Raw genomic sequence first — 12,340 nt, forward strand, 5'->3', positions numbered from 1 at the left:
GCGGTTCAGTTTTTGCGGTCCCGGTAATTCGTGTTTTTTTTTGTAATGTTATTTTACTATATAAATCATTAAAAATGAAAGATTTTTGTGTTTTCCATAGCTCTTGCTCTGTCTCTAAGTATCTTTTATGTGTTTAAATGAGTTTCTATTGTTTTAAAAGTGTGTTTAACCGCTTCCATACAGAGCAGTTAGACACCCTTCCTGCCCAGACCAATTTTCAGCTTTCAGCACTCTCACACTTTGAATGACAATTGCTCAGTCATGCTACACTGTAACCAAACAAGATTTTTATAATTTTTTTCACACAAATAGAGCTTTCTTTTGGTGGTATTTGATCACAACTGGGGTTTTTTTTTTTTTTTCGTGATATATGCAAAAAAAGAGCAAAAATTTTGAAAAAAAAACACTTTTTTTTAGTTTCAATTATGAAATTTTGCAAAAAATAAATTTTTCTTCATACATTTGGGCCAAAATGTATACTGCTACATGTCTCTGGTAAAATTAACCCAAATTAGTGTATATTATTTAGTCTGTGTGAAAGTTATTGAGTCTAGAAGCTATGGTACCAATTACTGAAAATTGATCACACCAGATGTACTGACTGCCTATCTCCTTTCTTGAGGCCCTGAAATGTCAGGACAGTACAAATACCGACCAAATGACCCCTTTTTGTAAAGTAGACAGTCCAAGGTATTTAGTAAGAGGCATGGTGAGTTTTTTGAAGTTGTAATTTTTTCCCACAATTCTTGGGAAAATGAAGAAAAAATTTTTTTTTTCTTTTTTTTCCCACAAAGTTGTCAATTTATAAGCTATTTCTAACACATAGCATGTACACAGCAAAAATTACACCCAAAAATACATTCTGCTACTCCTTCCGAGTATGGCGATACCACATGTGTGAGACTTTTACACAGCCTGGCCACAAAAAGAGACTCCACGTCCAAGAAGCACATTCAGGCGTTCTAGGAGCATAAATACACATAAAACTTTCTTACTACCTATCACACTTTTCAAGGCCCTAGAGAACCAATACAATGGAAAAGTCCACAAAATGACCCCATTTTGGAAAGCAAACTCCAACGTATATTCTATGAGGCATTATGGGTCGTTTGAACATATCATTTTTTTCCACAGGTTTTTGGAAAATGTGGGAAAAAAATGAAAACTTTTTTTTTTTTACACAAAGTTGTCAATTTATAGGATATTCCTAACACATAGCATGTACACAGCAAAAATGACACCCCAAAATACATTCTGCCACTCCTCCTGAGTATGGCAATACCACATGTGTGAGACTTTTTCACAGCCTAGCCATATAGAGGGGCCTAACATCCAAGGAGCATCATCATGCATCCTAGCCACTTGCCTAGGCCTATTTTTGACATTTGGTGTTTACAAGCTAAAATCAGTTGTTTTGCTAGAAAACTGCTTAGAACCCCCAAACATTATATATTTTTTTTTAGCAGAGACCCTAGAGAATAAAATGGAGATTATTGCAATATTTTTTATCACACCGTATTTGCGTAGCGGTCTTCCAAACGCAATTTTTTTGGAAAAAATTCACTTTTTTTAATTAAAAAATAAGAAACCAGTAAAGTTAGCCCAATTTTTTTCCATAATGTGAAAGATAATGTTACGCCGAGTAAATAGATACCCAACATGTCATGTTTCAAAATTGCGCACGCTCACGGAATGGTGACAAACTTTGGTACTTAAAAATCCCCATAGGCGACAATTTAAAAATTTCTACAGGTTGCCATCTTTGAGTTACAGAGGAGGTCTAGGGCTCAAATTATTCCCCTTGCTCTAACGATCGCGGCGATACCTCACATGTGTGGTTTGAACACCGTTTACATATGTGGGCGGGGTTTCTGTATGCATTCGCTTCTGCGCGCGAGCTAACGGGGACAGGGCGCTTTAATTTTTTTTTTTTTTTTTTACTATTTATTTTATTTATTATTTTTATTTTTACACCGTTTAAAAAAAAAAAAAAATTGATCATTTTTATTTCTATTAAAAGAAATGTAAATATTCCTCGTAATAGAAATAGGCACGACAGGACCTCTTTTTTGTGAGATCTGGGGTCAAAAAGTCCTCAGATCTCACAAGTACACTAAAAGATAGAAAAAAAAAAAAATAATAATAATTATAATATAAAATGAAAAAAAAAAAAAAAAGGACCTTTAAACCGGTTGCTAGGCAACAACATTTTCCGTAGCTCCGGTCCTCCAAGACCATAGAGTCAAGTGAGGGCAAGCTTGCCCTCAATCGACATCCTGTCTGTGAGGATTCGGGACCGGATCGTTTTCCCCGCTGCCGGCGGGTCCGGTAAGCGGGGAAAAGGACCGGAACGCGTCGGGAGGGGGGGGGGGGGCGCCTCTTCCGCCATCCCGGAAGGGTGATCCCACGGCGAATCCGCCGCTGGGACCACCCTTATCGGAAAGCCAACCGTCCACCGTTTAAAAAAATACCAGGGTTATGGCAGCTATCTGCTGCCATAACACCGGTATTTAGGTTTAAACGGAGGACGTATATAAACCTTTTTGGACTTGGACATGGTGGCTGTATGAAGGGTGACAGGTACTCGGGTACTTTGTTGGGCAGGTGACAGGTACTCTGGTACTGATGAGCAGGTGGCAGGTACTCGGGTACTCCGATAGGCAGGTGACAGGTACTCGGGTACTCTGATGGGCAGGTGACAGGCAGGTGATAGGTACTGATGAGTAGTACTCACTGACTGATAGGTGATAGGTGATACTGTACTGATGGGTACTGATGATCAGTACTGATACGTGATAGGTACTGATGAGTACTGATGAGTAGTGATGGGTACTGATGAGCAGGCGGCAAGTACTTGGGTACTTCAGGCGTCAGGTACTCTGATGAGCAGGTGGAAGGTACTCGGGTACTCTGATGGGTAGGTGACAGGTACTCAGGTACTCTGATGATGGGTACTCCGTTGACAGGTACTCAAAGTACCCGAGTACCTGTCATCAGAGTACCCGAGTACCTGTCATCAGAGTACCCGAGTACCCGTCATCAGAGTACCCGAGTACCTGTCATCAGAGTACCCGAGTACCTGTCAGAGTACCCGAGTACCCGTCATCAGAGTACCCGAGTACCCGTCATCAGAGTACTCGAGTACCTGTCATCAGAGTACCCGAGTACCTGTCATCAGAGTACCCGAGTACCCGTCATCAGAGTACCCAAGTACCTGTCATCAGAGTACCCGAGTACCTGTCATCAGAGTACCCGAGTACCTGTCATCAGAGTATCCGTCATCAGAGTACCTGAGTACCTGTCATCAGAGTACCCGAATACCTGTCACCAGCCCATCAGAGTACCCAAGTACCTGTCATCTGAGTACCTGATGGGCTGATGACAGGTACTCGGGTACTTTGATGGGCTAGTGACAGGTGCTCTTTATTGGGGGGGGGCAATCAGTGTGTTTAGGGTGCACTGTAGTTGGTAACTAGCTGTTACCACAATCTCCTCCTCACACAGGATCAGTGTGTGAGGAGGAGAACACGGTGACAGCTAGTTACCGTGTTCTCTGTTGACATTTGTGACCGGCTGTGATTGGACACAGCCGGTCACGTGGTAAAGAGCCAATTTCATTGGCTCTTTACCTAGATTGGGGATCGACTCTGTCCGAGGGACGAGCCTCGTCCCCGATCGCTGCTCTGCGCGCCCCCGGGGGCGCGCATTGCAGAGAGAACGAGTGGCTCGTGCTGGAACCGCTCATGTGATCGGCTGTGATTGACACAGCCGATCACGTGGTAAACAGCCAATTTCTATTGGCTGTTTACCTTGATCAGGGATGGGCTATGTCCGAGGGACGAGCCTCATCCCTGATCGCGCCGCTGCGCGCCGCCGGGGGCGCGCAGTAGCAGCTAGAACGGGCCGACGTCATATGACGGCGGCCCGGATCTAGACAACCACTTTGCCGACGTCATTTTACATGACTCGGTATGGAAGTGGTTAAAGACCTTAAAATGCTTCTACACATACAGTGACAGTAAAAAAATCATGCCTACAATGCATTTTAATAGGGTTTTTCTATTTCGCGGAATTTCACTTTTCGCGGCTGGGTCCGGAACGTAACCCCCGCAATGGAGGGGGGTTTACTGTACTTACCTTACTTTTCCGGAGGTCGGCGATTCCTTCTCGCTCCAGCTCGGAAATGTGGGCTGACCCTTAACATTATAATGAAACTTTTAAATCTGCATATGGCCACGCCTCTTTCACATTAGTGTGATTTCCTCCATGTCTAAAGGCCTGTACACACGATACAAAAATCGAAAAGGAAACTTTTGTTCGACGAACAATCTGCCGATTTTCGGATTGTTAGTATGGTGCTTTCGACAGACGATTACGGATTTTCAGACAACAAAAACTGGATGTGCAGGCTATAAAAATGTTATTGTACATGAACACAACGTCCGATTTTCATTTAATTAGTAGAGTTTTTGTCCAAAAAAAATCGTAAGAGCAAGACTAGGCATGCTCAGAAATGAAAGAACACATAAAAAACAAATTAACACATGATATCACTTCTGAAGTTGAATTCTGTCGTATGGGAATTTTCGTATGAAAGTAACCTCTTCACTTGAGACTAGCATGCAACAAAAAACAGATGACAGATCATTCGATAATCTGATCGTGTGTACGGGGCTTAAGTCCCATAGGTAGGGCCAAATGCATGGGTGGGGGAGTGATCTGGATAGAGCCAGGCTGAGACTGCTTCCATCCTAATGTCTGTTGGGTTTTGTTGGTGTGCGGGACTTGGGGCTTTTTCTTCTCTTCACATTGTATACATTGATTCAGGACGGGCTCTTTAAAAGTCAGCACCCTCAGCGTGAGTCACCGGATATGGGCATACAGGAATCTATAAGCTGCACCCTCAGTTCTTTTTATGTGGCTTCACAGTGTGATTTTTTGGAAATCACATTGTTTTCAATGGTGCCTGTTCACATCAATGCAACTCACCACAGAGTGATTTTGGAAAAGGTTCCTGTACTACTCTGGTGTGATTCCTGTGTGATTTTGGCCCCATAGAATATGCAAACCACATTCAAATTGCACTACATTATCAAACTGAAAATCATATCAAAATCAGATCTCAGCAGTGTGAACCTAGCCTTAGAGTGGTTGTAATTGTAAACCCTTACATATACCCAGTGAAGTGACTGGCCTCAAGTGATACACAGAGATGAAACAAATCCTCCTACATAAGTTGTACCTGTTGATCTGCAGTCTTCTCTGCGCTCGTCCGTTCAAGTCTAAAATTTATATAGCTGGTCTCAGAGTTCGGAGAAAAAGAGGGCAGAGAGCTAAAATTACACACTGCAGACCTCAGTGAGGAGAGCTCTGAGAGCTGATTGGAGGGAAGGGACACCCCCCCCCTCCTCTCACAGTACACAGAAGCAGAGATGATGTTGCCATGCTGTTGAAGATCCCTCCCCTGTCACCATTTTTCTCTTGGTGTCAGGAAAACCTATTAAAGTGACTCATGCTGATAGCAGAGGAATGTGGCTGTGGATGTGGTATACTTGGATTTTGCAAAAGCGTTTGACACAGTTCCCCACACACGGCTAATGTGTAAGGTAAAGTCTACAGGCTTGGAAAGATCTGTTTGTAAATGGATAGAAAAATGAATAAAAGATAGAATTACTCTGAATGGTCTAAGGTTATCAGTGGTGTACCCCAGGGTTCAGTGTTGGGACCCTTACTTTTTAATATATTTATAAAGGATATTGGGTCTGGGATTAAAAGTACAATTTCAGTCTTTGCAGACGACACCAAGCTTTGCAGTGGAATGACTTCCTTTCAGAATGTCTCCAACTTACAAGCCAACCTTAATGCACTGTTTCATTGGGCGACTATGTGGCAAATATGGTTAAATGCTGATAAATGTAAAGTTATGCACTTGGGGGCTAAGAATATGCATGCTAGGGGGAGTAGAACCGGGGGAATCCATAGCGGAGAAGGATCAGGGTGTTCTGGTAGATCATAAGCCTAATAATAGCATGCAATACCAAGCTGCAGTTTCCAAAGCAAGCAAAGTCCTTTCTTGTATTAAGAGAGGTATGGACTCCAGAGAGAGAGATATCATTTTGCCCCTATACAAATCATTAGTAATAGATCATCTGGAATATGCAGTTCAGCTTTGGGCACCAGTTCTCAAAAAGGATATCGGGGAACTGGAGAAAGTGCAGAGAAGAGCAACTAAACTGATAAGAGGCATGGAGGAGCTCAGCTATGAGGAAAGATCAGAGGAACCCAATTTATTCTCTCTTGAGAAGAGGAGATTAAGGGGGGATATAATCAACAGGTACAAATACAAAAAGGGTCCATACAGTGAACTTGGTGGGGAGTTATTAACTTTAAGGTCATCACAGAGGACGAGGGGCACTCTTTGCATCTAGAGGTAAAGAGATTTTGTCTCCAAATATGGAAAGGTTTTTTCACAGTAAGAGCTGTGAAAATGTGGAATAGACTCCCTCCAGAGGTGGTTCTGGCCAGTTCAGTAGATTGCTTTAAAAAAGGCCAGAACCAGCTCTGGAGGGAGTCTATTCCACATTTTCACAGCTCTTACTGTGAAAAAAACCTTTCTGTATTTGGAGACAAAATCTCTTTTACTCTAAACGCAAAGAGTGCTCCCTTGTCCTCTGTAATGACCTTAAAATGCATAACTCAACACCAAGTTCACTTAATGGATCCCCTATGTATTTGTAGATGTTGATCAAGGCTTTAGGTAAAGTTGATCCAGGGAATATCCGATTGCCTCTCGGGGGATAAGGAAGGAATTTTTTCCCCTGCTGTAGAAAATTGGATCATGCTTTGCTGGGGTTATTCGCCTTACTCTGTATGAACTGCAGGTAATGGATTGTGTATATAGGATTGTATGGTTGTATTTTCTTTTTTGTTTTTTATTAGTTGCGCTAGATGGACTTCTGTCTTTTTTCAACCTGACTAACGATGTACAGTGGGTACGGAAAGTATTCAGACCCCCTTAAATTTTTCACTCTTTGTTATATTGCAGCCATTTGCTAAAATCATTTAAGTTCATTCTTCTTCCTCATGAATGTACACATAGCATCCCATACTGACAGAAAAACACAGAATTGTTGACATTGTTGCAGATTTATTAAAAAAGAAAAACTTAAATATCACATGGTCCTAAGTATTCAGACCCTTTGCTGTGACACAATATATTTAACTCAGGTGCTTTCCATTTCTTCTGATCATCCTTGAGATGGTTCTACACCTTCATTTGAGTCCAGCTGTGTTTGATTATACTGATTGGACTTGATTAGGAAAGCCACACACCTGTCTATATAAGACCTTCCAGATCACAATGCATGTCAGAGCAAATGAGAATCATGAGGTCAAAGGAACTGCCTTCTCCAGAGTGCTCTGGACCTCAGACTGGGCCGAAGGTTTACCTTCCAACAAGACAATGACCCTAAGCACACAGCTAAAATAACGAAGGAGTGGCTTCACAACAACTCCGTGACTGTTCTTGAATGGCCCAGCCAGAGCCCTGACTTAAACCCAATTGAGCATCTCTGGAGAGACCTAAAAATGGCTGTCCACCAACGTTTACCATCCAACCTGACAGAACTGGAGAGGATCTGCAAGGAGGAATGGCAGAGGATCCCCAAATCCAGGTGTGAAAGACTTGTTGCACCTTTCCCAAAAAGACTCCTGGCTGTATTAGATCAAAAGGGGGCTTCTACTAAATACTGAGCAAAGGGTCTGAATACTTAGGACCATGTGATATTTCAGTTTTTCTTTTTTAATAAATCTGCAACAATGTCAACAATTCTGTGTTTTTCTGTCAGTATGGGGTGCTATGTGTACATTCATGAGGAAGAAGAATGAACTTAAATGATTTTAGAAAATGGCTGCAATATAACAAAGAGTGAAAAATTTAAGGGGGTCTGAATACTTTCCGTACCCACTGTAACTATGAAGCAGCAGACAGAAATTAGACATAGGGGTGGATTTACTAAAGGCAAATAGACTGTTCACTTTGAAAAGTGCAGTTGCACTCTGCAAGTGCAGTTGCTCCAGAGCTTAGTAAATGAGCAGAAGGTCTGCTGACTTCCATCACCCAATCATGTGCAAGCAAAAATGTTGTTTTTTTACTTGTCCTTGTATGTGATTGGGTACTCTGTGAAAAGTGAGGGTTTACCTCATTTACCAAGTTCTGGAGCAACTGCACTTTTCAAAGTACACAGTCTATTTGCCTTTAGTAAATCAACCCCTTAGTGCTCTTATTGAGACAAGTACACAGAGGGATCTGCTTTGTCCATTTTTCATGCCTGAAGTTTACAACCACTTTAGGGTCACTAAAATTATAACTATTGGTAAACCATTTAGCACTATGGGGTGCCAGCAGGTGGCGGACAGTATTGCTAAAAACAGGGCTTCTGTTAAAAAAAAGGCAACCCATATACATTTACCATAGCAGTTCTACCATAAATACAGTGTGGTGGCCCATTGCCAAATGGAAGGAAATATTGATGTTAACTGAAGCAGAATTTGGTAGGGATCATAGACAAATCACACAATCTACCTGGTTTTAGATGTGCAAATGGGATTTCACCCGTTAGTAGTTCCCAAAGGCAGAGGGCATAGCTGAACACATCGGCCTTTATGGTGTAGCGTGTAGACTGGCTGAAAACCTCTGGTGCCATCCAACGAAGGTTCTAAGAAGAAAAAGCAACTGTTACATTCATTAGTATCAAGAGTTCCATCTCAGTTTTTTATAATGCATTATACAGACTAGAGCTATACAGGTCCCCCTCCATTCATCGTTTTTGTTACTACTGATCCGTATAACCTTCTACCACCTTCTGTTAATTCTGTGCAGAAAAACAAGTATTTATAGATACTCCTATAAAAAAAAAGAAGCTAGCTTTTTAACATTGCACCGCTATTAGATTTAAAACAGATTTGAATTAATTAAACAACTCAATAAAAGTATAATTCACCATAGCATTCCAAATATAGATGGCTATCAAAGTGTATGCCTAGTAAAATGAAAAAAAAAAAAAAAAACATATTCAATACATCTCTGCGATACACAATTTATCATGTTATGACCCTTAAAAAAATGCTGCAAGTACAAGAAAATACATATTAATCTGCCAGAGATCCAAGTAGCTTCTAACCTCCTATAGTGAGCTTTTGCTGCACTGAATTACCAAGCAGTGTTGTCAGCCCAGGCTTAATTCTCCCGTCTGAACTACAGGATACCTCATGCTTATGTTTTCAATATTAGGAAAGTGAAAGGTGTTCTGTAATCCAGCAGAGGGGAACTCAGACAGGACTGATAACACTGCTTGGGATTTTAGTGTAGTGGAGGCACTGGGGGAGATTTAGAAAAATTGGAGCACACAGAATCTGGTGCAGCTTCATTGTATACCATTCTGGGTTCTCATGATTTCTGTGAAGAAAATAGTTCCTATTAAAAATATGTTGTTTATCAATTTAAAGGGTAACTCCACTTTTGTGAAGAGAAAAAAAATTGAAAAAAAAAGAAAAAATAATAAAACGTAAACAATTGTGACACACGTTATTAAAAATTATTTCTCCTTTTCAATCTGCAGTTGTTGTAATTTTCAGAAAATTCGATGCAATATAGCAACCTGGAGTTGTTCTGTACACATCCCAGAAACATAATTTCCTGCTTGTGTGATTGGCTCACTGATTTTTCCAAAAGTCTGCCTAAGTCAGCTTTCAGGCATCCCCTGGAACAAAATTTTTATTTTTGGTGAGATAATTCCAATAGGAACATGTCTAAAGGAATGCAGGCCCAGCAGCTTTCCTCATTAGTGCTCTGTAGCTGCCCAGCTGATTGATCATTTTGAAAGAACTCCAATTAGACCCACACAGCACAGAGACACAAACAGTAGAAAAAGGTAGGAATTGGGAAAAAAGTTTGTTAAAATCTTTGCAATGTACATAGATCATCCAGAGGGGAATGTTTTTACCCTAACAAAAGTGGATTTACACTTTAATAATTGTTGTACCCTAATATGCAACTAATGTACACTATTTGCTGTCAATGTACCTGTTGTTTTGTACACCTTTACTGAAAATGTAAATGAAAATTTAAATAAAATGATAGAAAGAGAAAAAGTGAATTTCCCCAACGGGGATGGAGACAGCAATAAAAATGTGACCAGTTCTAATCTTTTCCTTCTCAATCTGAAAACGTGTTTTGACACATTTAGTTGGACTTGTTCTCTAATATTTAAAGCGGAGTTCCAGCCACAAAAACATTTTTTAGATAAAAATACCCCCCTAATCCTAAGCTAACGACAATTACACTAACACTAACCCCACATTACAGTACAGGACAGTAAATTAATTTAGATAAAATATTTCCTTTAAAATTGATTGCAGAGCTCGGCTATCTCTGGTGTGGGGCACTAAAGTCGCTGTATCCCTCTTCCTGGTTTCTGGCTACCAAAATGCCGATCGCAATCTCGCGCATGCGCTGTAGATTGTGATCGGCAATCAGAGTAGCGGCCGGCCATTCCCATTGCATCCTGGGATTAATGACTCACATCTCCCAGGATGCAATGTGAAACCGGAAGTGACATCCGGGGGCCGCGGCCGCAGAAAGATGAAGTCGGACAGAGATGCCCCTAAAATAAGGTAAGTGACCCCCCAAAAAAAATGTCCAATTCTTTTTTAACATGCTTTTCCCCACAGGAATCCGGAAAGAAGAAAAAGAGGGTGGAACTCCGCTTTAAGACATTTCGTAGCTTATCCAAGCCACTTCTTCACTTCCTAGAGGGCTGGAGTATTTTCCTAACACCAGGAACTGAAGAAGTAGCTTGGTAAGCTATGAAGCATCTTTAACATTACAGAACAAGCCCTGTGACTAAATAATAATAGATATATCATGACCTAGATGCAAGAGAACCTTCACAGACATTCTGACTATATAACAGTATATACTTTCAAGCAGAACTTCACCCAAAAGGGGGAGTTACATTTTTCAATTTTATTTTGGGGAGCTACAGGGTAACTGGTTTTAATAGGTATCCGTGCCTACTTCTGCTTGGATCACCTAGCAAACCAAGCAGAAGTTTACCCACCCACCCCTCCCCCCCCTCCCTCAGCCCCCAATCACTTGGGACATGTCACAGGTCTCAGAAGGCTGCGGGACCATTAGCAAAGCACAGCACTGCTCACCCATGCGCAGTGGGAATCTGGCTGTGAAGCCACAAGGAGTCACAGTCAGCTTCACACACTAATAATGAGGACCTGAAGACCAGTGAAAAACTGGCCCAGGTGAGGACAGCGCTTGATCCTTGGACAGGTAAGTGTCCTTTTATTAAAAGTCAGCAACTACAAGATTTGTAACTGCTAACTTTTAATTTTTTTGTTCTTAGGATTAAGAAACCAATTGGTGAGTGGATAAAAAATATAGTGCAATTTTCACGTGTGACCCGTGTGTTACTGGCCCCAAACTCTTCTGAAAAAGTGGGCTCAGACTTTTACTCTGTGATTCCTGCCTTTTGTCCTTGCCATTTCATCCTAATTTCTCATAATCTATAAAACTTTTAGTGACGGCGATATTAGAAAAAAAACATCTAAGGTGCCAAATCGTCTTTAAAAACAATTATGAATATAGAGTAACTTTGGGCGTTTTGATAATTCCTATATTATAATTGAAAAAAAAAAAAAAATCAAACACTTGTACGCATCTTGGACTAGTTTTGCATTTGTGTATCTGTTTGAATGTAATTTCAGGCTGTGTTTTCTCCCGAGCTGGGGGTAGACGAGCTCTTGACAAAACATGTTTCTACTTAGCTGGCAGACATATCTGAAATCCGCAGCTTACTGGGCCAAACCCAGCATTGTCTGGATTAGCATCCCAAAGAAATGCTCCATTATTAACAACCTGCTTTCCTTATCATTATTCACGCGCTTGTCATTAGCTTCTACCAGTAATTAGAAGCATACATGCTCACGGCTGCCATGGCAACAGACTACAATATAGTTTGCCTTCTGAACAGAATGAGATTTGTCTAACAAGAGGGAAGAGCAATGCCACACTGACACCACCGGCAAGAGTTAAGCTTATATTGTATGTAGTGGGCTTTTTATGGGCTCAGGAACTTTATCTTCCATGTAGAGGCTTAGCCGGTATCCTTTTTTACAACAAAGTGGTTGTCTATATCATTCTGGGAAGAACAGCTGATAGAGTTTATGGTTACTTATTTACATTGGATGTTGGTTCTAATCCCCTTTGGCAGAGGAATTTTCATAACAGTCATCTTCTAAAGACAACTGAAACAATTCTTGTGTTCAA

General features: G+C 41.1%; 1 protein-coding gene across 1 annotated transcript in view; it reads right to left on the reverse strand.

Moving 5' to 3' along the window:
* LOC309561428 (serine/threonine-protein kinase TNNI3K) overlaps window positions 1-12,340 on the reverse strand; it is a 466,208-nt gene that overhangs the window by 231,118 nt on the left and 222,750 nt on the right. Inside the window, exon 20 of the mRNA XM_082265332.1 lies at window positions 8,585-8,717. Within this exon, the coding sequence (XP_082121458.1) occupies window positions 8,585-8,717 (133 nt within the window). The remainder of the gene's footprint in view (window positions 1-8,584; window positions 8,718-12,340) is intronic.

This window comes from Pelophylax lessonae (genome assembly GCF_965119305.1).
Source record: "Pelophylax lessonae genome assembly, chromosome: 8".
NCBI lineage: Eukaryota > Metazoa > Chordata > Amphibia > Anura > Ranidae > Pelophylax > Pelophylax lessonae.